The sequence below is a fragment of the Platichthys flesus genome, chromosome 19 (genome assembly GCF_949316205.1).
Source record: "Platichthys flesus chromosome 19, fPlaFle2.1, whole genome shotgun sequence".
In the NCBI taxonomy this organism is placed as follows: Eukaryota; Metazoa; Chordata; class Actinopteri; order Pleuronectiformes; family Pleuronectidae; genus Platichthys; species Platichthys flesus.
In genome coordinates this window covers 18,028,608-18,052,237 of record NC_084963.1, presented here as the reverse complement: position 1 = coordinate 18,052,237, position 23,630 = coordinate 18,028,608, and the positions used below count along the sequence as shown (strand labels likewise).

Sequence of the window (23,630 nt, the reverse complement as noted above, 5' to 3'; positions counted from 1 at the left end):
GCAGCTTCCTCTCTCACGCCAACCACCTGCATGTCCCCTCCCACCACATCCATTAACCTCCTCTTTTCCTCTTGCCTGACAGCTCCAACTTCCCTGTCCTTCTCCTACTGTACCCAACATATCTCCTCCCCACCTTCTCAGTGTCACCTCTCTTTTGTTTTCTCTGTTGTGACTAACAAGATCAATACTGATGCTCAAGGTGGTGATCGAACACAAAAAATGTGTTGTGTACTTGCACACATTTAGCTATTTCTTTGTGATTTGATTTTTGGTGGTCTTGCATCGTTTGCATAATGCGGCACATATTTTCTTAGTTGTTATTAGTTGTGTAAATCTTATTTTTTGTGATAAAAACTAGAACCTCTCCCATGTCCAAACACACTGAGCCTAAAACACTGGTGTCTACTTAATACTTGGTTTTGGGATGTGACCCATCACCAATATATTATTGTGGCAAGACATACAAATACCTTCGATATACTCTTTCCTAATCTTATCAATCAAAAATCTTAGCATCTTATTCGACTCTGGCTCTAGTTCCTGTCTTTCCATCAGTGTCACCATCTCCAAACCATTAAACACAACTGGTGTTACTACATCTTGTAGACATTCCCGCACCATTCAGTCACAAACCATCCACCTATCCACATTTCATATACATCAGTGATTTGGGAAAAAGGTAAATAATCAACAGCCAAAAAAACTTTCTACGGCTACACTTGTGTCTTCGAGAGTTTTCAACAGCAGCTCCATGTCATTTAGTGGATGGAGCATGCGCAGAAGTCCTATTCCTAGGTCACATGATGAAAACTGAGCCAATTCCATGACAACTGAGCCAACTTTATGGGCTGATGAATAATGTGAGATATTAGTAAGTGGACTGTGAGTGTGTGTGTGTGCGTGTGTATGTCCATGGTAATCTGCTCACCAGCCCAATTTGAGGGATGTGAGAAGTGCTTGCTGCTCTGCAGCGTCTTCATGGCCTCAGTCAGAGCAGCACTGGCTTTGGTGCCGTTGAGAAGTGCTGTATAGAAGGTGTGTGTTAATAGTTTGGAGGCAGCTATTGGTGCAGGCCACAAGGAGACACACACACACTGGACCCCCGCAGCTAAGAAGGCCCGGGTCAGACCCACCACCCCGTCAGCTGTCACCCTGCTGCTGGACTCCGGGTACAACCTGAGGTGACAAGGAATCAGAACGAAGGTGAGCTGTAGAACCAAAACGTTTGTGTTAATGTTGAATCTGTGGAAGGTTTTTACCTCAGAACAACCAGTTTGACGGTTAAGCTCAGGCCCAGGATATCAGCAGCAGTGAGGAGGAAGTCTTGAAGTGATGGACTGTCACACACACTCTCCACATCACACACACTGTCCTCATCCTCGCTTGCTTCATCTTCCCCCCTAAGTCTTTTTGGGCTGTTGTGCTTCTTTGAAAACAAACCCTTGATCTCTGCATCCCGATCCACAGGCTGGCCTGAGGTCAATGTCCCATACTGGGATTTCTCCTTGGGTCGGCCTCCTGTGCCATCTCCCCCAGCATGCTCTTGGCTGGGGGAGAGGACCAAGGCAGCGAGCTTCCAAGATATATGGGTCGCAAAGTGAACGCACTCTGCCTGACTCAGTGCTGTGAGCACACGCTCCTTCGTGGCATTCGCCCCGGTCAGTGGATGACATCCAAGCTGTTCCCCCAACCAAAGAGCTTCATCTTGGGCTGAAGGCAGGGGTCCCCACAACCAGCGGTCCATCACGCTGGGGGGCAGGCGAGGAGCTCCGACCACTGCAGCCACTGAACCTCCATCTGTGCACTGTGAGGGTCCGCCTCTGCGTTGATTAGGCTGTGGGCAGAGAAAAGACTCAGATCAGACTCTTCATATTTATTCAGATTACTCATAGTTTAAGGAGTTAAATCAAAAATACAATACAAGATAAGATACATGAGAAGATTTGAAGAATAATTAATTAATTTAGCAAAACAAAAATCCTTCTTTTTACAAAAAACTGCAAAAACTTAGCGGCACAACCGCAACATTTAGGATTCAGTTTTTTTAATGCCTACAATTGACCTACCTTAATTGTGGCTCCCAGGCTGGCTAAAGAAGGTACAGAAATGAGACTGAACCTCTCATACAGGTACTCATTAGAGGAGCTGCCTTTGAGCAAAGCGAATGGGATCAGGTACAATTCTCCCTCCAACACCAATATGAGCTGTCTGTGTCTGCCCACAGGTCCACTACTGTGCATCAGGCCCTAGAGACAAGAGAAGATAAAAATATGACTTTAAAAACAGATAAAAAAGACATGCTAGTGGGCTGTATATTGAGATCTACAGAATATCTCCTGACACATGCATGCTATACATACGCCTTCCATGGGTGCTATGAGTAAGTCATAGAGGGCTCGCAGAGGAGGTTTGCTGATGTTACTCAATCGACAGGGAGGAGAGGACAAGCTGTCTTTCGCTGGAGACACTTTTGCACTGTATAGGCTGGTCATGCTGCGACAGCTTCTGTTGAAGGCATAAACACACATGTGAGAAATACACAAACATAAACCAAAGTGCTGGACTGGTGCAAGAAATTATTGGATTACTTTGGGCACTTTCACACCTAACCTGTTGGGTCAATACTTTCTGTTATAATCAGTTTAGTCTGACCCTAAATAATAGGTGTGAAAGGTGGCACAGACCGTTTTCTGACCAAAAGAAGTGGATCAGGGTTTAGCTTGTGTGAAAATACAGAGTTTTCCCTCGAATGATTTCATGTTTGACAACGGTGCCATTGGGTAGACGGTGCAAAATATTTGGTGCAGAATATTTGTGAATTTTTACCATTAAAGGGCATTTTCACACCCAGGTTCATGTTTTTGATACATTGTTTACATTTGATCCGTTTAGCTTGGGTTTCATATTGTAATTGAGGGATAGTAAGAGGATCAACACAATCAATAAGCTGCATCCTTTTGGGGACCATAAATGTCTGTAGTGAAAGTCCTGGATAAAACAACAAATCATTTTCAAATATTTCAGTGAATTTCAATCAGATCAAGATGGCACTGTTCCAAGTAGAAGGTAAATGTCCCCCTACTTTATGGATAAAAGATATTGACATTGTGACATTGGAGAAAATTCTATGCTACATGGGAAAGTTTTTTAGCTTATGGAGGAAAAGTGGTACTGATCATAAGGGTTTTTAAAAAAAAGAACACTATTGTTTTCTTTTATTTATTTATCTATCTATTTTGTGTGTGTGAGTAAACTGTATTTATTTGTATGAATCTGTTTTTAGTGTGAAATCATCCGATTACATGCATTGGACAGTAACATGTTATTGGGGAGGGGAGCTATGTTGGATCTGAACGAGGGAGATGCAATGTCTCAACAATTTAAAAAAAAGTGGCGTTTCCATCTATGGACACAAACCTGTTGAAGAGGTTGTTTCTGGACACCATGCGGAGGTAGCCCGTGGGGTCGGTGGCCGAGGTGTTCAGCTCCTCAAACTGCTGCTCTAACAGATCCCCGGCCTCACTCTCTGTCTCACTGCTGGAGCCAACTCTGGGAAGCAGACGGTGATGCAGGCAAACAGCGTTATTATAGAATTAATGAAACTTTATCAATACATCCAAAGCCCTACACACTACCTCCTTCTCCAGTCTGATGTCTATAGTATTTGTGGTCACTCTTTTTTAATGAAGGCCCAGTCTGTAGGTTTTAGTATTTATCAACAACATTTTTATATAATATTGATAAAATGTAAAGAAGAATCACTGGAAAGTAAGAGTTGTTTTTTTATTCACCTTAGAAAAAACTTATTATATTAACAGGGACAGTGGGACCTCTCCTGCAGTGTCCCCCATGTAGCCCTTCTACAGTGGCCAAGAATGAACAAACTTAATTCTGACTCTAGAGAGGGACTTTCAAAAATTTGTGTCACCACTGTAGATTCTCCTAAATGTTTGGAAGGAGGTGGGATGAAGCAAGAATATTCACTCCCCTCTAAAGTGAAACTTCACCACTAGATGGCAAGTGGGCGGCGTGGCGGCGTCAGGGGTGAGTTGGGTACCACCTAGTATCTAAACTGAGAAGTGCAGTACAGTGGGCCATAGTACATTACATTACATCTCAATTAGCTGACGCTTTTATCCAAAGCGACTAAAGGCCGGCGCATGCTTCTGCGTTTTCAGGGACACGCAGACACACAAGAGCCCCTTGCGTGCCTCTTGTGTGCTTGTGTACCCCTTCTGGCGTGCTTGTGTGCGTCGCCCAATTTGACTGACTATATGACAAAGCTACGCAAGCCTCACGCAGCCTGAACGGCTGGGATTGATCTGCTAACTACATCCTTTCCGGAGTCACATTTCCAGTTTCATGCCCCATAATACCGGCAGAAACCACGGAATATTTAGAAGAACAAATATGGACCAAATAGAAGGGCGTTTGGCAGAAGAGATCCGAAAGTATGACCACTTGTATAACCCGTAATTTACTGGCAGATTTGTCCGCCAGAAAGAGGCTATGAGGAGCCGCAATGAGGATGTAAATAAACAGTCGACGACTGCCACACACAAGAAGGCGTCTCTAATTGCTTTGCAACACGCGCAACCCTTGGAGAACCATAAATTAAAACGAGTCCGTCGACACAGCTGCGTGAAAAGCCGCAGCCGCAGTTGCAGATGCATTTACAATAAGTGTATTCAACACTGGGTACATACCCAGAACAAGAATCCAGAAAGTACAATTTCTTCAAAAATAAAGCAGAACTACAAAGTTCTATAAGTATTATTCTTTTTTGTTTTGATGATGCGGGCCAATTAAAAATGGATGGCGGGCCATAGTTGGCCTGCGGGCCGTAGTTTGGACACCCCTGGTCTATAGCAACAATTTCAACCTTATGTGTTTTAATAGAAAAAGGGTATTTCGATTTTTAATTAGATGGTCCTACAGGATGCAGATAAACAGGTACAAGCAAGGTAACGATATTGCTTATGAGGCGGTAAGTAATTTTAATATTGCAGTTTATTGCCAGCCTAGTGCTTACTGTGTGACACCTCAACAAGAGCATAATGAATCTTTTACAGAAAGAAAAAAAAGGCAACAGACTCCTTTGTGCTGGGCTGATGGCTCGCAGAATATGCCATTAGCAGACGTCATTACTTTTTATAGAATCCCTTGGCTGCACATTTCACACACTCAGGGAGATTTGATCTGTTAAAATAGGACGTTCTGCCGCCTGGATCCTTGACAGAGTGTTGTAAAAGTCTACTGGTTGGTTGGAAAGCAGTTCAGTGCTGCATATGGACAAATACATACAATGCTGTGGATGAGCAGGATTCATGATATCATCAAGTATAAATGGAGGGAGGCTCCAGGCTCGTCACAGTTTTGACACACGCACACACGCACACACAGACACACACAGGGAGAAAAAGAAAGAGAGAGAGAGAGAGAGAGAGAGAGAGCAACACACACACGGACAAACACACGCAGACAGTCACACACGCGACAGACACGATGAATCGCTGGTGGGATACTGCAGAGGTTTTCACAGAAAGTTGAGACGCAGTTTGTGTGGGGGAACATTTGCTGACACAACACATGGTAGTGATTTACAAGCTCGTCAGGTTGCACCGACCAAGGCCTGAAGTTGTGGGCAGGATAATTGCGGGCAAGGAAATATGGTGGGAGAAAGCAGGAGAGAAGGAAGACAGATGACAAAGGGAAAGCGGCTCCTCTATCTTGCTTTATTCCCTTTCACTCCCTCCCCTTTGTGTTTTAATCACTGAAGATGTACACAAATAAGCCATAAGACATAGAATCTGCAGTTACACTGACTAGTCTATAAGGCTTTGCTAATGCTGGGTGTTCAGGAGGTATAATGTTTATGACCAAAATTTTGGTCAAGCGTCATTATTGTGTAGTTTTTCAGATATTTGGTGATAAAGTAGAAGCTCTGGATGAAAGGTCAGACGATCAGTGTACTCTGAAAAAAATGTACAAGTACCAAATTAAATAGCACCCATTCAAAACAATAGTTGGCATTTTAACTACCACTACAAATAGGAGTCATCCTCTGGCGACCATGAATGTCTGTAGAAATTTGTTTCCAATCCATCTTGAGATATTTCATATTTCAACATCATATATTTCACATCATGAGTGAATACTATGACCTGCTGGCGGCATGAGAGAAAAATTCTACATAAGTGGGGACACAAGGCAAAAACGTGATAGTAAAATGATTATCTTCTGTCACTTACTGGCTTTAAATGCGCATTAGTATGCCTGTTATTAGTGGGTTTTTTAATCATACCATTTTTTTTTTTAAATTAAACTTCATATTCAGATTTCAGGTGCACTTGTACATGTATATATTTGGGATTTTGGTGCATCCCGCAACACAATCCCGCCAAATCAACAACCCGATGTTTGCTTTAAGCAAAAGCGGCCACATTTTTCAATAGCCACCATACAGAAATTAAAATGTATACATGGATATGAATAACTAGATTTCCTAATATTCCATGAAAACACCATATCCTGATATGATCAAAACCTGGACATGGTTCAGCATGAAAAACAGTCACTGTCATTTGGAAGATTTTACTCTATTACTGAAGAAAAAGTACTACCTGCTGTAATGGCTGTCCACTCCCAGAGCCTCTCTGGCGTTGTGGATGTGCTGGTCTAGAGACAGAGGGCTTGCACCTGCTCCTCCTCCGCCACCCTGTGGGCTCCCTCCGCCATCCTGTGGGCTCCCAGCGCCATCCGCTCCGGGATCTCCAAGATACACCTCATTAAACTTCACGATACCTGTTGTAGTGTTCAGGAATAAAATAGGCGAATTGGTGCACGTTGTACTGTATGTGTGCGTGTGAGTGTAGAAACGGTATATTGAGCACAAAGTCTTTCATGGAAAGGTGTTTTTTTTGTGTTTAATTTTAGAGGTGGTTGTGAACTAGGAAAGTATAACACATTTAAAAGTATTAAGCCCTAGTAGCTTCTGGATCCTAGAGGCTACAGTCTGTTTTTGAACAAGCCCCAATAGAGAAGTGTTGGATGGAATAAACAATTAATGGGGTTGCACATATGAAGTTGGCCCTAGATAAAGGTCATGCGATCTCAAATCCAAAAGTTAATTCCCTTAAACGTCCTGAAATGTCACGACAATTAGAATATGAGAGTCAAATATCAAAGAGTTAATCCAACGAGGAGGGTAAGTAAATGTCATGACAATCAACCCATTAGATTTTGGCCCAGTGTCCACTCCTGCTGAGTCACAGAGGGTTGCAGGGGATCAGGAAGTCTTTAGGGTTATTTTGTGGCTTTATTTGAACCTTTGTGAAAAAGTGCAGCCAGGTGGGTGCATATTTCAGAAATATAGCCCTGACAGCATAACGTGTACGCCACTTCCTGTTTCGTAACCATGAGCTCACGAGTTCCATATGACATGACCATCAGACAGTCAAACCAAGATGTTGCTAGCATGTTGCTAACTTTGTGCAAATCTGTTTTCATTTGCTCCACCCACTTAAGAAGTCAGCACATAAAACAGTCAATCAGAGTGAGGTCATACCACCGTGAAAGGCAGCAGTGGTGAGTGGCATTCACTCAGATATGTTCAAGTCAATTGTAGTCGTCCAAAAAAAAGAACAAACAAACAGTACAACAGTTTTATCTGAAGATGATGGGGATCACTGAAAGTTTAATGTGGAGGTGGCTCAGTGAGCACTGAGGTGAACCAGGGAGAGGTGATTGGCACAGTTGAGACTAGTTGGCCAATCAACTCTCCCTGCATTCAAAAGGCAGGGACAGAGCTGCGAGAGACACAGAGACATGCAAGGGACAAGGGACAAACACGACAGAAACAATGAGCTAAGCTGAGCTGCAAAGCTGAGATGGCAGCAAAAAGTGCTGGCCATTTAAAATATGTTGAGTTCATGTTGGTGCCTGTTCAGCACTAAGGAATACTGTCTCTGGTTGTTTAGGGGAGACCTCTGTGGCAATGGACATTGCCACAGATAATGAATGTCAAACCATTTTGAAAGATGCTATATGCTAGTCTCCTTAAATAACAAGCCTCTAAAGGACTGATCTGATATACAACGCAAAAAACATGAGTTTACGTTTACAGCAAGAACAATCTATCACAGTGATGCAAGCACTAAAACCTTTTGACACGAAAAAGGTGGAGACTTTGCCATGTGTTATTAGGAATGCAGGTTTTTATTATTATTCTGTGTGAATCTTCATGTGAGCTCTGTTAAGCACGGTGAAGGGGATGTTGTTTCCACCAATACAGGTTGGTAGAATTATTTTAGACATAAAAAAATGCATTCAGTCCCCATGACATTAGTGCTATGCAACATCATCGATGGAGTTTCGGTGCTGATGAATGCACTACATTAAGTGTACCTAATAAACTGCCCGTTTGTCCAGGTTAACAAGATTTAACACACAATGGAGCCTGTGCACTAAATCTCATTGATGTGTCATGTATTTCAAGCTCGGGTTGGTAAGCCTGGAAAAGCTATCAAAAGCAGGCTACACCATAATACTCATACTGAGAATCCTTGCCACTGATGTGTGACTAACAACTTTATTAATTGATGGCTATTGGGACATGAAGAGGATTTCGAGAAATAAGACAAAAAGTGCTTAAAAAAACGTAAACCTATACGTGTGTGTGGTGTTTTGAATGTGTGTGTGTGTGTGTACCTGTTCCCGGAGATATCAGCCAGCTGTACAGAAAGCCTCCAGCCAGAGAATAGTACAGGACCATTGCCCTCTGACTGTTAACTGTCTCCAGGATGTACTCCACAGTAACTGGGATGTAAGGGTCGCTGCCCGCTGCTTGTTGACTTCCTTTCTGGCGTTCAACCAGAAGATCGGCAAAGGCACGTGTACGCCCTCGCTCTGCAATGGCCAGAGCCTCATCGTGCCGACCTGGGAGGAAACACAGAAGAGGATAAAACAGGAATCCGGAGTGAGTTAGAAAGGAAGTAGGAGAACTGGGAGAGTGGAAGGTAAGATAAATTAAACAAGATCATCCAGACATCTTGGAAACAGACAAATTGGAAGTGTGTGAAAGTAAGAGAGGAAGATGAGAGGACCTAACAAACAAAACAGGGCGCAGTGATTCACACTGCACAATTATTAGATTGTTAGTGATTAGTGATTAAGAGAGGGCAGCTGATTTACCTAGGCTGACGAGGACTCGCTGGAGAGCCTGGTACGAGCTGGTTTGCAGGTCAAACAGCGAGAGCTTGTTATCCGTGCTGTGCTGTGTCTCATGACGAATCATCTCAAATAAGACCGATGCTCTGTATAACTAAAAGACAGAGCAAACAAACATACATCAAACAACTTTCATAACTGAATGTGGTTGTAAAAACTTTTTTAGCACGAGGAGCTGATTTCAGTTACTAAAACTGAATGAACAAGCTGTTACAATACTAACCAGTAGGTGGCACTACAAATACACGACAATGTGAACAGTAAGGAGGACCGCTGGGTGAGTGCTCTGCCTCACTGCTCACTGTCAGTCATTGGGGACTATAGCCAAAAAAAGATGGTGTCACTACAACAGGCTGCTAATCATGTTGATTTTGAAATCCTCGTAGGATTTGGATCACGGGATCTCCAGTGTCTTCTGTACCACTGCTGTTCTGTACCTCAGCATTTTATCTATTTTCTCCGAGGTTTAACTGCTTACACTGCAGGATTTATGCATATACATACAAATTTAAAAAGGAATTAACTAAGATAAGCTTCCAGTATCAGAGACACAAATTACAATAATGAGGAATAAAACAGTTCAGTTCACATCAGTAAAAATACATATTATATGACTATTTCTACATAGAAATACTGCATAAATCTTTAAGAAATCAAAAAATTACTGGAACATAATTCCACTAAGGCCCAACAATCCCCATAAAGTCAATCAAGCATTTCTTTTGAATCAATATCAATGGATTACTCCCTAAGAAACTTGAAAGTTTCAAAACACAGAAACAATAAAAAATAAAATAATCCTAGATCCAACCCTGTTTTAGATTCACACCAAATGTAATGGGTTCTCCCCTGACCCACATCCTTTCACCAGGTGTCTTGGTTATCAGTTCACTGAGATATAAACAGATATAAACCAAATAATGTTTAATATAATTCCACATCATCACTTTTCACTGTTTATCTCAGCTTGTCTGTACATTATTTATAAATAAAGTTACTATCCATTAAACATGCTTAATGATAAATAAAAAGACTGGAAAGAGTTTAAATTGAGATGAGTAAAGATAAATGGTCGATATTTATATAGAGATTTTCTAGTCTTGATGACCACATATGCCCATTCACACACACATTCATACAGTGCATCACTTCTCTATCACACATCACTCACACACTTCAGACACAGCCGTCAGGGTTAAGTTGGGGTTCAGTATCTTGCCAAAGGACACCTGCAGAATGGGGGAGACTGGTCTCAAACCTTCAACCTTTTGATTAGTGGACGACATGCTCTACTTCCTGAGAAACAGCCCGCAGATCAATCATTGACTCCATTGCACCTCCAACTGGCTGTAACTCAACCTCTGATGCCTGATGTGACAGATGGCTAGAAACCCAGTCTGAGACAGGACAGTGTCAGGCTGCTCATCCTGTTACAGCTCTATAGACGTAGCTCCCAGTGAGGGACAACAAATCAAAGTTCTCGTCATGGATGAGAAGTGTAGTTCCATGAAGGAGGCAGCTGTTCCCATATTTAAAAATGGCTAAACACCCCTACAGCAATAAATCTCTGATTCACAATAGAGTTGTACAGTAAGTTCGGAAGCAAACACAAGTTAAGATATGCAGCTGCGAGTCTGAGCGAGTGTACACACACAAACAAACACACACCTGGTGCTGTGCCTCTTCCAGGTTTCCGCTGGCCCACAGGGACAGACCCAGGTGGTGACGTATCTTAGCTTCGTCTTCTCTGCGACCTAACTGCTCGGCCAGACGCAGACCTGAGGAGAAGAGGAGGAGAGACAAAGCAGGTTGATCAGACGCTTGTTCCAAGAGGCCGATCTGAAAATCACCTCCTTGAAAGTCCTCGCTCTCTGCACATAATCAACCTCGCAGTGAGCCGAGGGCGCTCACATTTGCCATTCTTTTCCTGTTATTGCTCCTCTTGTCTCCCTTTGCCTCGGCCTTATTATTCTGCGGATTCAAATTCAAAGTTCCTGTGTTCTCTCCGCTCCTCAGTTTGTCTCTGATATGTTTTATCTCCCCCTCTATGAAAGAGCAGACAGTCATGGCAGGTTGCATTTAGTTCTCATTAGGCTCTGAGAATGAGCTGAATCTCATCAATCATCAAGTTTTGGTTTACACTTCTCTGCCTGCCTGTCTGCATCTGGCCCTGTGATGTTTGCTGTCTGTGCTTCCTTCCACTGTTTGTGGAGGTTAATTGGAGACACGCTTCAGCTCTGTCCTCGCCTCAACTCTGAGCCGAATTCCTCGCTGCCTGTTAATGATCAATTAAAATCCATGAGTTAAATGACAAACAGTGGCTGTGTCTCAAGGGGTTTACAAATGAAGCCCACTACTCATTTTAAATATCCATTAAAATTAAATTCCAGTTGGATTAATCTGAAACTATGAGAGCATGCAGATTAAGTGCTATTTAATCCATTAGGACAGAGATTCAAATGGGATAATTTTCAACAAGTATTCAGTTTTACTACTGAGGAGTGATTAGAGACACATGTGTCTCTAATCAAGAAACTCCGCTCGAGGGTAAACAACCGAGCAGTGATCTTCTATTAGCCTGTGTCTGACTCATGAATACCTTTCATGCTTCTTCTGGGTTTTCGAAATGCAACTCACACTGTTCTCAGGCTTAAACAACTCTGACTTTAAATGAGATGCCCACATGTAGATCAAAGTCTGCGCTAAGAACCAGCGTTTCCCTAAATAGAGACAGTATGACTACAGGGGGAAGGTGAAACTGTGACTAACTTTTTAGACTTGAGAGTTTGCTGAGACATGTCAAAAGTTGGCCCCCAATTATCAAGGATGAAGTGGAAGAGGCCATAGGGATGTGAAGCAGGAAAGGTTACACGTCATATAATTAAGAGTGTATTATAAGCGTGTTTAAATAAACAATAAATATTTCATTGAGTAACGGAGACATTAATAGATTGATTACTATTGGAAAAAATAATAATAATCCGTAATCATCTAGCTCCCTCTTTGTAATAGACGATGTAGAGGGCAAAGACCAATTTGACACAAAGCTACTGGTTCCAAAACGTTACATGAAAATAGAAAAGAGAATTCATGCCATGGAATAAAGTGAAATAACAGAAGCCAGGCATTAAGCCACCAAAATACTACAGGTAACAAGTACATTGCATGTATCACTGTCACTGTTCCACTGACTGTATACCAGATGTCAATCAGGTGCTGAAGATTTCCCGGATCATACCGTGGAATGTGTCCTTGTTAAAATCGTACTATCTTCGTTCCCCCTGACTTTTGTATTCTCTGCGAGGCTCAACAGTCTATAGTTTGGGGAAGAGGAGCAGTTTCAGCTTGTCCTTCAAAGCCTCTGAAGGACAGCGCTTTGTGAGCTGCGTCCTTCAGAGTACACAGCACCGGATTTGTGATGAATGGGGAAAGTTTGTTTTTGAGGCTTTTCATGTTTAGCGATGCCTTTTGTTAGTTGACAGTAGAGACAGGGATAGAGAGGGAAGACGTGGAACACCATTCAGCAGACTCAAGGTTCGACTTGATCCAGTAACACTGCACTTCCGAAGTCAGAAACATAACATTCGTATACACAGAGTGGCTTCGATAAAACTTATTTAAATGTGCTATGATCACTATTTATACATTTTACTAAGGATTAAATGTCTCAGTGTATCTGAAAGATGTCTGTTTTTTAGTTCCCTTCAGCTCCTTTCATCTCTAAAGAGCGTTTTAACTTCTTTCAGCTCACAGTTTTGGTTTTACAGCTCACCCCTGTCATCAGCCACAGGAAGCAGCTTGTAGAACAATTATTTCATGATGACAAAAAACATGTGACAATGCTGCTGACATTTGTAACAGCAATAACTGCTAGTCACACCTCAGGGGCTGGGATTCTTACCTTCCTGCAGGTACATCACAGCCTGTGCATAGTTTTGCAGAGCATGGTGTATCCTTCCCAGGCTCCCGTAGGCCAGAGTTTTAGAGATCAGGTCATTGGTCTGTGCCGCCACACTCAGGTGCTGCTCCTGAAAGACCACGGCCCGCTCATAGTTCCCGAGAGCTTCGTAGGTCAGTCCCAGGTTGCCGTAGGCTCGACCCTGGCTCCCCACACATCTCGTCTGCTCTGCTATATCCAATGCCCTTTGGTGCCACTAAAGTAGAAGAGCTTGATTACTTAAAGGGATAGTTCACCAAAAAAGAAGATGCTGTTGCCATTTACTTCAAGTATATTGGATTTGGCTGCAACACTGAAACTCACATAGTGTTTTGTGGACTCAAACTATTCACCCAACGCTCCATCGGCATAGTGGTGAGTAGATAATAAAGGAATTACCATTTTAAAGGTGAAGAAATTATCTGTTTAATCTGTGCAAAAACTGTGCAAACATGAGAAGCTGCGGTTTAATAGCACTGATTTCCCAGTCTCTGCAGGTTAAATGGAGCCAGACTAGACACGGTATTCCCTCCTCCATCCAGTCATTATGCCAAGCTAAACTAACCAACTGGTGGCTAACAGTACACAGACAGGAAGGTGGTGTCACCATTTCACAAAATGTCAAGCTGTTCATTTAAGTGATGGATAGGAAACACTGCGTCATGATGTGTAATAAAATCTGTACAAACCTGTAGCGCTGTCTCGTTGTCTGCCATCAGCTGATAAACGCCTCCAAGAGTATCGCTTGCCTCTGCTTCCAGGGATTTATCCTGACAGTCAGAGCAGGATTTACTGTGCATAGTATTCTTTCCATGAAGATAATTTGTCACATTCAACAGGCCAAATGGAGAAGCTGATAACTGAAACAAGAACCTCTTGCAGGTAAATCCTTACCCCTGCTGTGCGTGCAATGTTAAGTTGGTGCTCCAGACAGGAGAGGGCCTGCTCGTAGTTGCCCAGCTGGCTGTGTAAGGTGCCCAGCTCCCCATAAGCCTGAGCCTTACCCCCTCCTTCCCCGCCCAGCTCATGGGCTACCACCAGCCGCTTCTCAAAACACACCAGTCCCTGCTGGAGACTACCAATAGACCTGGGGAGAAAGAGGTAAGACAAAAAGATCATATCAGTGGCATTTGGTTTGTTCTTGCATGCACACGTATTCTCAGAGAAAGTCACTCAATCAATTTTTTTAATCAAGAGAGAAAGTTTACTGGTTTATAATAACACCAATCTCTATCCTCTAAGCGAAAAACAGTAAAAGAAGAAACATCTACAGCAGCTGCATTTAAGGAGATTAATTAGTGACTCTTCTCTCCTCATTACCATCGATAAACTAAAAAGAAAGCATAAAACATTCATGTCAATACAAGGCAAACGTAAACCGAAAAATCTGAGCAGTTGCATGGTGCAATAACAGCAAGAAAAGATGAATTTATAGCCAATGGATTTGAACGACTAATGATGGGAGCCCTCGTAAAAGCACAAATTGAACGATGGTTGTGTTGCAGTTTTTACAGCTACTTGCTGGATCCAGTTTCATTGGAACAGAGAGAAATGGGGGTGTAACTGATCCACTTATTTGACTCTCATCAAGAAAGAGAATAAGGCTTTCCTTTGCCTACCTGTATGAATTGCCAAGTCCTCTGTAGGCTTTCTCCTGGTCCTGAACGTGGTTGAGACTCTGAGCCACAGTCAGGTACTTCTCGTAGTACTGAATAGCCTCCTCATAGTCTCCCAGAGCATCATAGCAGTCTGCCAGATTCCCATAGGCCCTACCTCTGTCCAACATACTCTCAGTTCCAGTCAGTTGCTCCAGCATAGCCAGCTGCTGCTCGAAATAGCCGATCGATTCCTCAAACACCCCCATGTTCATTTTGGTGATGCCCATGTTCCCGTGGACCTGGGCCTCCAAACGGGCATCCCTGAGCCCCTGAGCCAAACCCAGCTGGGTCTCATAACACTGGAAGGTTGTAGAGTAGTCTCCCAGGGCCATGTGCACTGCTGCCAGGTGGCCGAGGGCGCGGCACTCCCCCTGCTGATCACCTATATCCTTCCGGACGGTCAGTTCCTGGCTATGGAAGGACAATGCTGTATCAAGCTGCCGGAGCAGCCTGATGTGCAGGAGAGAAAGACAAGTAAGAGAAACAGGAACAAGGAAATTAGAGCAAATCAAAAGGTTCAAATGATTTGTGTTTTACCTGTGAACTGAGCCAAGTGCTGAGTAGGCGTCAGCCTCCATCTTCTGGTCACTGACTTTCTGAGCCAGGGTTAACTGCTGCTGGTAGAACCTCAAAGCTCCTGGAAGATCACCCCGACACACACAGACATCGCCAAGGTTCCCAAACGCCCTGAAAACTGCCTGTTGTCAAACACAACAACATAGACACGGATTAACAACCACTTATTGAATCAAGTATACGTTTTTACAGTTTATCATACGATGAACATAAGTAGGTGACCTGTGTGTTATCCAGGGCTTGTGCTAGAGAGAGCAGGTATCTCTGACACTCCTCTGCTTTATTGTACTCCCCCAGTGCTTTGTGGGCCAGGCCCAGGTTACAATAGGCTTTAGCCTGGGCTAATTTGTCTTGGAGGTCCTTAGCCAAGGCAAGGTCCTGCTCGTAATACCTAAGATACGGATGAAAAACGCAGAGCAGAGTCAAAACACAATCATTTGCACACCATTGTGATGTACATCCCTTCAAACAGGAAGTACACATTTAATTAACAGAAGATACATTTATGTGTTAAACATTTTTTAATACGCAATAACTTTAAGGTTAAAAAAGGAATTTATAACGACAGTTATAAATTCAATCATTCAGCGCTCAACCAAAACATTTTGACATTGAGACTGTGGCAAATATTTAAACCGTTTACTGTGAATATTCTAGATATATTTTAAGTTTATACACATTTCCCACACATATATAGTGTCTTCACTAGATTTAAAAATAAAAATCTATAGGTCTGAACAGGAATTTGCTGCACACTATGAACTTGTAACTGCTGGTGATCAGTGATGCTTAAATGGTTTCTAACAAGCAGAACCAGTACGTTTGTATATGTGATGTATTTGGTCTCTGACCTGACAGCGTCTCTGTACTGCCCCAGGCAGTAGTGAGCATAGCCGAGGTTGTGGCAGACTTTGCCTTCTCCCTCCAGGTCCTGCAAGCCTGGGGCCAGAGCCAAGTACTGCTGGTAGTAAGGCAAGGCCTGAGCATACTCACCTCTCCAGCTGTGGAAGTTGCCCAGGTTTGCTGGAAAAAGAAAGAAAAACTTAACGTGTACATTCCATATTAAAGTCAAGCAGAAATTATTAGCTTTTTCCATAAATGCATCTCATGCTTGTCTTGCTTGCCTAGTGCTCTTGCTTCGCTTTGTGTGTCTCGAAGCTCTCGCGCAATGGTCAGGTGGTGAAGGTAGTGCTGGAGAGCCCGGTCGTGAGCGCCCAGTGCCTGGTATGCCACCGCTAGGTTGCCATGTGTGGAGGCCTGCGACGGACGATCGTTCACCTGAAACACACCGACCTTTCATAAATCTGTTTTCCATGAGTTTTAAATGTTACTTGTGAGGAGTGAGGGTATTCACCTCCAGTGACATCTGTAGTTCCTGCCGGTGGAAGCGGACAGCTTGGTCGTGGATGCCGAGTGCGTGGTAGGCGTTGCCCATGTTACCGTAGGCCCTCCCCTGGGCAGCATAATCCCCCAGCTCCTGGGCCAAGGACAGGTGGGCTTTATGGAGCTTCAATGCTGATTCATACTCCCCCTTCATCTGGTGTATGATGCCTGAGATGCAAGTGGAGAGCAAAAAGTAACATAGAAGAGAAAGATGCTGATTACCAAGCTGAAGATATTTCCATCATGATTCTTTTTTTGTTATTGCAGAAATTGCAGTTTATAGTCAATGTCAAATGTATAGTCATCTGAGACATGACCAATCAAGTCTCATGTCACACCATGCAAGTCCAGGTCATTTCTAGTGTTTTTCGTGACACATCCAATCAAGTCGCTGAACAATTGAAGCTAATCAAATCCATTCTTGAGTCATGACAGTCAAGTTAAGTCAGTAAATCTGTAAACGTAGATGTACAAGTCGATCTTATGTTCCTCAGCAGAGTGGGTTTAGTCTTTTGGCATGTCAAAATCCATTCTCCACTAAGCTGACATAAGATCAAGTCAGATTTCAAGTCTTTCTTAAAGTCCAAGTCATGTCAAGACACAAATCAAAACACGTCTGGAGTCAGTTAAGATGAGTGTAATCAAAGTGTCCATCAAAAGAGCAGATTTGAGTCAACACAAATCTGAAGTCCAAGTATTCAGTCAGGTTAAACTCTGTCAAGTCTGAAGTGTTTTACAATAGTTTCAGGTATGGTGTAAATTAAGGTCATTATTAAGCGTCCTGTGTATATTCATGATGACAAACAAGGGAAAGAGCCGAAGAAAACATCAAACCTTTATGCTCCTGTCTACTGCTCATCTACCAAGTGAACATGGAAATAATTCATTAAGTTACCTACTGGTAATTAAGTCTGCTGCTCTGCTGGATAGTTTCTCCAACTTACCTACGAGTGTGATGAACATGGCAAACTCCCCAAATAATTAAAATGTATCCAGCTATGTGTGCGCATGTGAATGTAGATGCATCGGCGGATTTCAAAACCAAGAAAAAAGTGCAGAGCAATGAATAATTAAAATGCTACAGCGGAAAAAAATTCCAACAAATCTGACGACATCTGCTGCTAAAACTTGGCTGCCGGTTGCCCTACCGACGCTCTGCGGTGGTGCTTCTTCCCTTCAGTCAACAATTCATGTTCTCAGGCACCAGAGTCGAACCAATGTTGAAAGAGAGAAATACAAGTTGAGGTAGAAGCTTGGGAGGCAGAGGAGAAAGAGAACGAGGAGACGAAGACAGTAGCTGCAGGATGTAAATACAAGTGGGAGAGTCATTAATGTGCAGTCGTGGAAAGTGACTATAAACTTTACCTGAGTGTTTCCATTCTACTTCCTTAACATATTAACTATATTTTACACAACAGAAGATTCAAAAATGTTGATTGGAATTTGTCTAGGCGAGTATGCACATGCATTAACTGTTTTCAGCATGAACTATGCAGCATGACAATACAACAATAAAGGGATTCCGCTGTTATTCAGGTGAGGGGTGGTGCAGCAGGCAGAGGCAGGACGTAAAGTATTTAATCCTCTGCAGAGATTATATTTTTTAGATTTTTTTACAGCACATCTGCGTCGGCCCTTATCACCAAAGATTTAATGAAATCTCCTTCTGTGTCTTTTACGTGTGTGGGGATTGTTTTTGTCTGTTTTGCACGATGTCCAGAGATTATTTTCAGTGTAAGTCTGAAAGCAGCTATAGACAGGAAATAAATACAATCAAAGAGTCAGAAGCACATGGATTAAATTCTGCCCTCCAAAAAGTATAGACTAGTTTAATGCTGCAAACACTGCAAAACTCAGCATCAGACCAAATCCTATATACTTATTTTTGTTTAAAACTTGTTTGAAATTTCAACCTGAAACCAGCAGCTACATCAAGTTTCATCTATCTTGTAGAATTCTGTCCCTTTTCTCATTCCACAGAAGGAACCTCTCTCATTCATTCTTCTTTTGAGATTTGGAGAAAAGGACTCAGCCACTAAAATGAAAAAAAAAAAAAAAAAAAGAAAAAAGGAGTCTTGTGGCAGAAACTTGGACTATGGGCAGAGAAGGTCTCTGGTTCGTCTCCACGGAGAGACAACAAAGACGAACCTGGATTGATCTGTCCAAAAATCCAAGAGTTTCCCTACCCTGTCTAGTGCCCCTGAGCAAGGCACCTTACTCCCCCAACATCTGCTCCCCGAGCGCCGTACATGGTCGCTCACTGCTCTGTGTGTCCTGCACCAGATGGGTCAAAAGCAGAAGTTAAATTTCCCTACCTGCATGAGTGTGCCTTTGCATGTCGGTGCATGTGTTTGGGACTAATAAATGCATCTTAATCTTAATCTTAATCTTAGACTTTGGGAGACTGAGAATCTCTTGCATTGTTAAACGTACATGATCTTCACCTATTGTCTCACATCATCTGTATAAAGTAGAGAACAGTCACAATACGCTTCATCCTTACCAGCTACAGTGTCCAGATGGTGCTTAAAGGTAAATTAACAAGTAATGATAATCCAATAGTAAATCATATGTGATAGGCGTTGAAAGGATCCACTCCACATGAGGTGTAGCTGATAATTTGGTTAGAATTTCACTTTCAAGTTTTATTTAACGTCAACAGCACAATGACAGGTGTTGGACGAGAAGAAAACATGTCAGCTCAGCAGTGCAAGAGACAAATGAAAATAAAGAGCTTACGATAAAAAGAAAAGTAAAATACCAAACTAAAACTTTAAACATTCCAAGGTGCAGTGTGACATTCGTTGCAAATGTGGTAACAACTTTAACTCTATGTGTGTGAATAAGTTATTGCACATGTTTATGTATAGGTTACTGCACCGTATGTATAAGTTATTGCATATATAATAAGATAAAAAAAACCACAGGGCAAACAGGCAGGAAAACAGACGTGCAGAGGGTTGTTAGTCAGGAGTAGACTAAAAGTTAGGAACCTGATGGCCTGGTTGTAGAAACTGTTCTTAGGTCAAGAATTTGTACACTGTGGTATGGTTACTTTAAATTAAAGGGATAGTTCACCCTTGGGCGTGATCTTGTGTGCGTGCGAATGTGAACGTTGCTCCAGAGGAGGATATAGAGGACATTTAGGTTAAAAACTTGTGTAAATAACAGCGTTTAGAGACTAATTTGATTATTAGGGCTTACAGACACTTGGATGACACCACAAGAGCAGTATGGAGGCATTTGAAAATAGAGTCACCATTTATTTAAATTAAATTGGATTTCGCTGCAAAGCTGTTTAGACTCCAGAATTATTTTGTGGACTCAAACACTTCACCCACCCCTCCATCGGCATAGTGGTGAGTAGATATTAGGTGAATCTTAATGTTTCAGTGAACTATCCTGTTAAGTAAAGGAATAAAACACTCACAACCCAGCATAAAAACCACAAACACACACATTTTAAACGTGAGTTTATGTGTGTGTGCTTGGAGCTATGGTTTGGAGGCCAGTTTGACTGCGACCTTCATCTTCCCTCGTACAGTTACTGTGTTTACACTCACGTTAACAGCCTCATTATGCCCGGATTGAGGCAGAACTGTGATTATCGCAGCTCTCATGTAAAAACCTTAACCGTGTTATCACGGCCTAATTAACGTTCAAATCAGAGCAAACATAACGAGATTAACATGATTGGATTACACGTCTACCTTTACTACCGCTGCATACACTCTTTTCACTCGGATTTCTTCTCAGTGGGTTTTGAATAAGGAAGGTCCTTAGGGCAGTGGTCCAGCAAAAAAAAAAAATGCTGCACTTATTATTTCCTCTTTTTTGGAGACCATCCATCAAATAAGGTCTCTGTGTCTTTATCTCCGTGGTAAAAATACTGTGTCTGACTCTGTGTCGTTATCTTTGTGGTAAAGATACAGGGGACAGATGAGAGAGGGTTTTCAAGAGGGGGGAGATGAGGTGCGGGTAGGTCGAGACACCAGATGGACGAGGTTACATGTCGCTCTCATGTCAAACTGCGTGTGTAGAGAGAGATTCACTGAGAGTAAACTGCGAGTCCATGGCACATGTCCAGCTCGGTTGTAGGCGACAATTCAATATACGACTGGTGACATTCAACACTTGTTATTCACCAACACCGAACTGACTCAATGAACTTCTCATCTTTGTAACAGAGTGTTTCATATTCACTTTGACCTGGATTCTGCCTTTTTTTCCACACGCAACTATAGTTTACAATTTAGAATTGAACAGCAACACATTTGATTTTCTAATTTGGGTTCATTAGTTTGACATACAGTACATTATTATCAAATGAGGCCTTAATATTTAGAGACTGTTAAATTGACAATACTTGAATTCTCTTATTTTTAATTTGCGTCAATATAATTCTTTACTGTATAACTGTAACTGTATTGGTTGCTCAGCTGAACTCCACACAGGATAGATTAGTCAGGAAGAAACTCATGAACACATTCCTCTTTTTTGTCTTCTTTATAGAGCTTTCAAAATAAATAATACATTTATATTGAAAGTTTTAGGTGGATTCACTCATTAATTATCACAACTGTTATTTATTTTTGTTAGACGTAGAGGAAATGCTACATCTCAATAGCTTTATCCTCTAATTAATTTTTTTAAATAAATATATTGACATATGCACGTGAACACCTTTACTTGGGGGAGGAAAAATAACAATTTAAACATCAAACCTTGCATGATGATATTGCAAAAAGCCCTGAATCTGAGTTCTTCACAGTAAAGTTAACAATTTAAGCCTGAGCACATTTATATGTATAATGTAAAACAAAAAACACAGACTGAACAAAATAATAGTTAATCTGAAGCTAAATGAATTAAAATTAGGTTCAGAACTGAATCTATAATTAACCTATCATAGATGTACATGAACTGCAAAATAATTAATTTCAATTAATTCACACTTGGTGTAACTGTCAAAAACCTCAAACACTAATGATGCATAGTTTATTCTGCTTGCCTTCTTTTTTTTGTTTCCACTCCAGAATCTCCCAAATTGAGTGTGTGAATGACTTGAAGTATGAGAACATCCTCACTGCACCATACTGTTTATTTTATGAATGTGATTTGGTGTGTGCTACAGGCTTTTGTTCATACACTGTTATACATTTTTCGTCAGACAATTATTAGGTTAACAGCAAGAGTTTAATGGCATAAAACTACTGAACCATATGAGAAATTATTTTTTAAATGAGCTGTTGCCGGAGTCTTGACAATATTTAAGAGTCAGGGGTAGAGGAGGTGGGGGAGGAGGTGGTTGATAAGAAAATGTAGACCTTGTTCATCGGGGTCTTGCGCTAAGAGGATTACAGAGAAGCCTCCAGAGTTGGCTGGAATGGGTACACCCCTCCTCCTAAACTCTGTTAACACAGGTGTGAGCATGAGCACACAAACAGACACACACACACACACACACACACACACAATCTCCCTTAAGGCAAATCCCACACTCCTCCTGGGTATTGTGCAAGAGAGTGGGAATCCCCAACATGGAGGGGACACCGTGTGAGGAGGGCAGAGCTGTGAGGATTAGAGGTGTGGGAAATTAGCTGAGATCTGATGACAGGGTATTCGGCTGTAACAGCAAAGAGAGATTAGTGGAGGAGAGTGGTGATCTCCACTCTCCTTGCTCCACAGTGGGCTTCAGTTGCAAAAGAGCATGGGTGGCACAATGGTAAAAGTGGTAAAGATGCATACCAAATAACTTGTAAAGTCCACGGTTCAGTTTCTTGTTTCCTGTCTGCTTCTATTCTATCAGCTTTCCAATAAAGGCAAATGCAAAAATAATAAAAATAATAAATATAATAAATATTGAGAGGTGAACTTGGTGTTATTACCATTATCACCAAGGAGGTTATGTTTTTGTCAGTGTTTTTGTGTCGTAAGCAGAATTACAAAAAAACGTATAGATGGAATACCACAAAACTTGCATGAAGGATGTGGTATGGGTCAGGGAAGAACCCATTAAACGTTGCTGCCAATCCAAATCAGGGGCGGATGTGGGAATTTCTTTTCACTTTCTCTAACATAGTTAGATGGGGCATTTTTTCAACCTTTTAAATGATTTCTTAAAAGAATAATTCATGGATCTAGATGAAAACAAATGGGGTTTGATATCCATGATCAAAATAAAAATGCAGATTCTGTGAAGAAGACTGTTGGTGCTGTCTGAGTGCCATTCTAGTTACATATTAGATACAGCAAACAGATGACTGAGCTCTGTGAGGATCAATGCCTGAAATGCCCACAGACATGAAATCAAATCCTGGGTCTGCCTTTTAATGAACGTTAACTTGTAATAAAAAAAGGACTGTGAAAAACAAGAAGGTCCACTGAGACATTAGTAGCTAAATGCAAGGTAAGAAAATACTTATGAAGCTGGCATGCTATCATTATATCATTATATCATACTGGAATATGGTGTAATAAGAGAGATAATTAAAGTCCTCCATGAAATATATCTGGACCTGCACAGCTGATTATATCTGAAGTTTGCTACAGTCTGAGAGGAGGAAACAATGGAGCATATGAGAGGACCAGAGGGGACAAGGAAACAAGGGAAGAGAGGAGAGGAGGACACAGGAGAAAACATAAAGGAGAAGGAAGGAGGTGGAGAGAAGAAGGTGAAAAAATAAAAGGGAAGTGGGTTGGAGGGAGGGATAATACGAGAGAAGTGGGTGTAGGGGATTAAACATGTAAGGAGAGAGGAAAGGAAAATAAATAAGATGTAAAGAAAGGAGAGAAGTTTATGAGAGGAGATGGAGAAAAATGGGTAAGAAAAGAGGAGGGGGAGAAAT

At 41.9% G+C, this 23,630-nt stretch overlaps 1 protein-coding gene across 1 annotated transcript in view; it reads right to left on the bottom strand.

Moving 5' to 3' along the window:
- Positions 1–23,630, bottom strand: part of ttc28 (tetratricopeptide repeat domain 28) — a 142,956-nt gene that overhangs the window by 8,814 nt on the left and 110,512 nt on the right. The window contains exons 9-26 of the mRNA XM_062413151.1: positions 16,754–16,950; positions 16,524–16,677; positions 16,251–16,422; positions 15,622–15,790; positions 15,361–15,521; positions 14,785–15,273; positions 14,060–14,252; positions 13,855–13,935; positions 13,130–13,382; positions 10,897–11,006; positions 9,193–9,322; positions 8,710–8,937; positions 6,624–6,804; positions 3,418–3,549; positions 2,361–2,505; positions 2,067–2,246; positions 1,260–1,834; positions 929–1,176 (exon numbers count right to left, since the gene is read on the bottom strand). Coding sequence (XP_062269135.1) covers positions 929–1,176; positions 1,260–1,834; positions 2,067–2,246; positions 2,361–2,505; positions 3,418–3,549; positions 6,624–6,804; positions 8,710–8,937; positions 9,193–9,322; positions 10,897–11,006; positions 13,130–13,382; positions 13,855–13,935; positions 14,060–14,252; positions 14,785–15,273; positions 15,361–15,521; positions 15,622–15,790; positions 16,251–16,422; positions 16,524–16,677; positions 16,754–16,950 — 3,798 coding nt within the window. The remainder of the gene's footprint in view (positions 1–928; positions 1,177–1,259; positions 1,835–2,066; positions 2,247–2,360; positions 2,506–3,417; positions 3,550–6,623; positions 6,805–8,709; positions 8,938–9,192; positions 9,323–10,896; positions 11,007–13,129; positions 13,383–13,854; positions 13,936–14,059; positions 14,253–14,784; positions 15,274–15,360; positions 15,522–15,621; positions 15,791–16,250; positions 16,423–16,523; positions 16,678–16,753; positions 16,951–23,630) is intronic.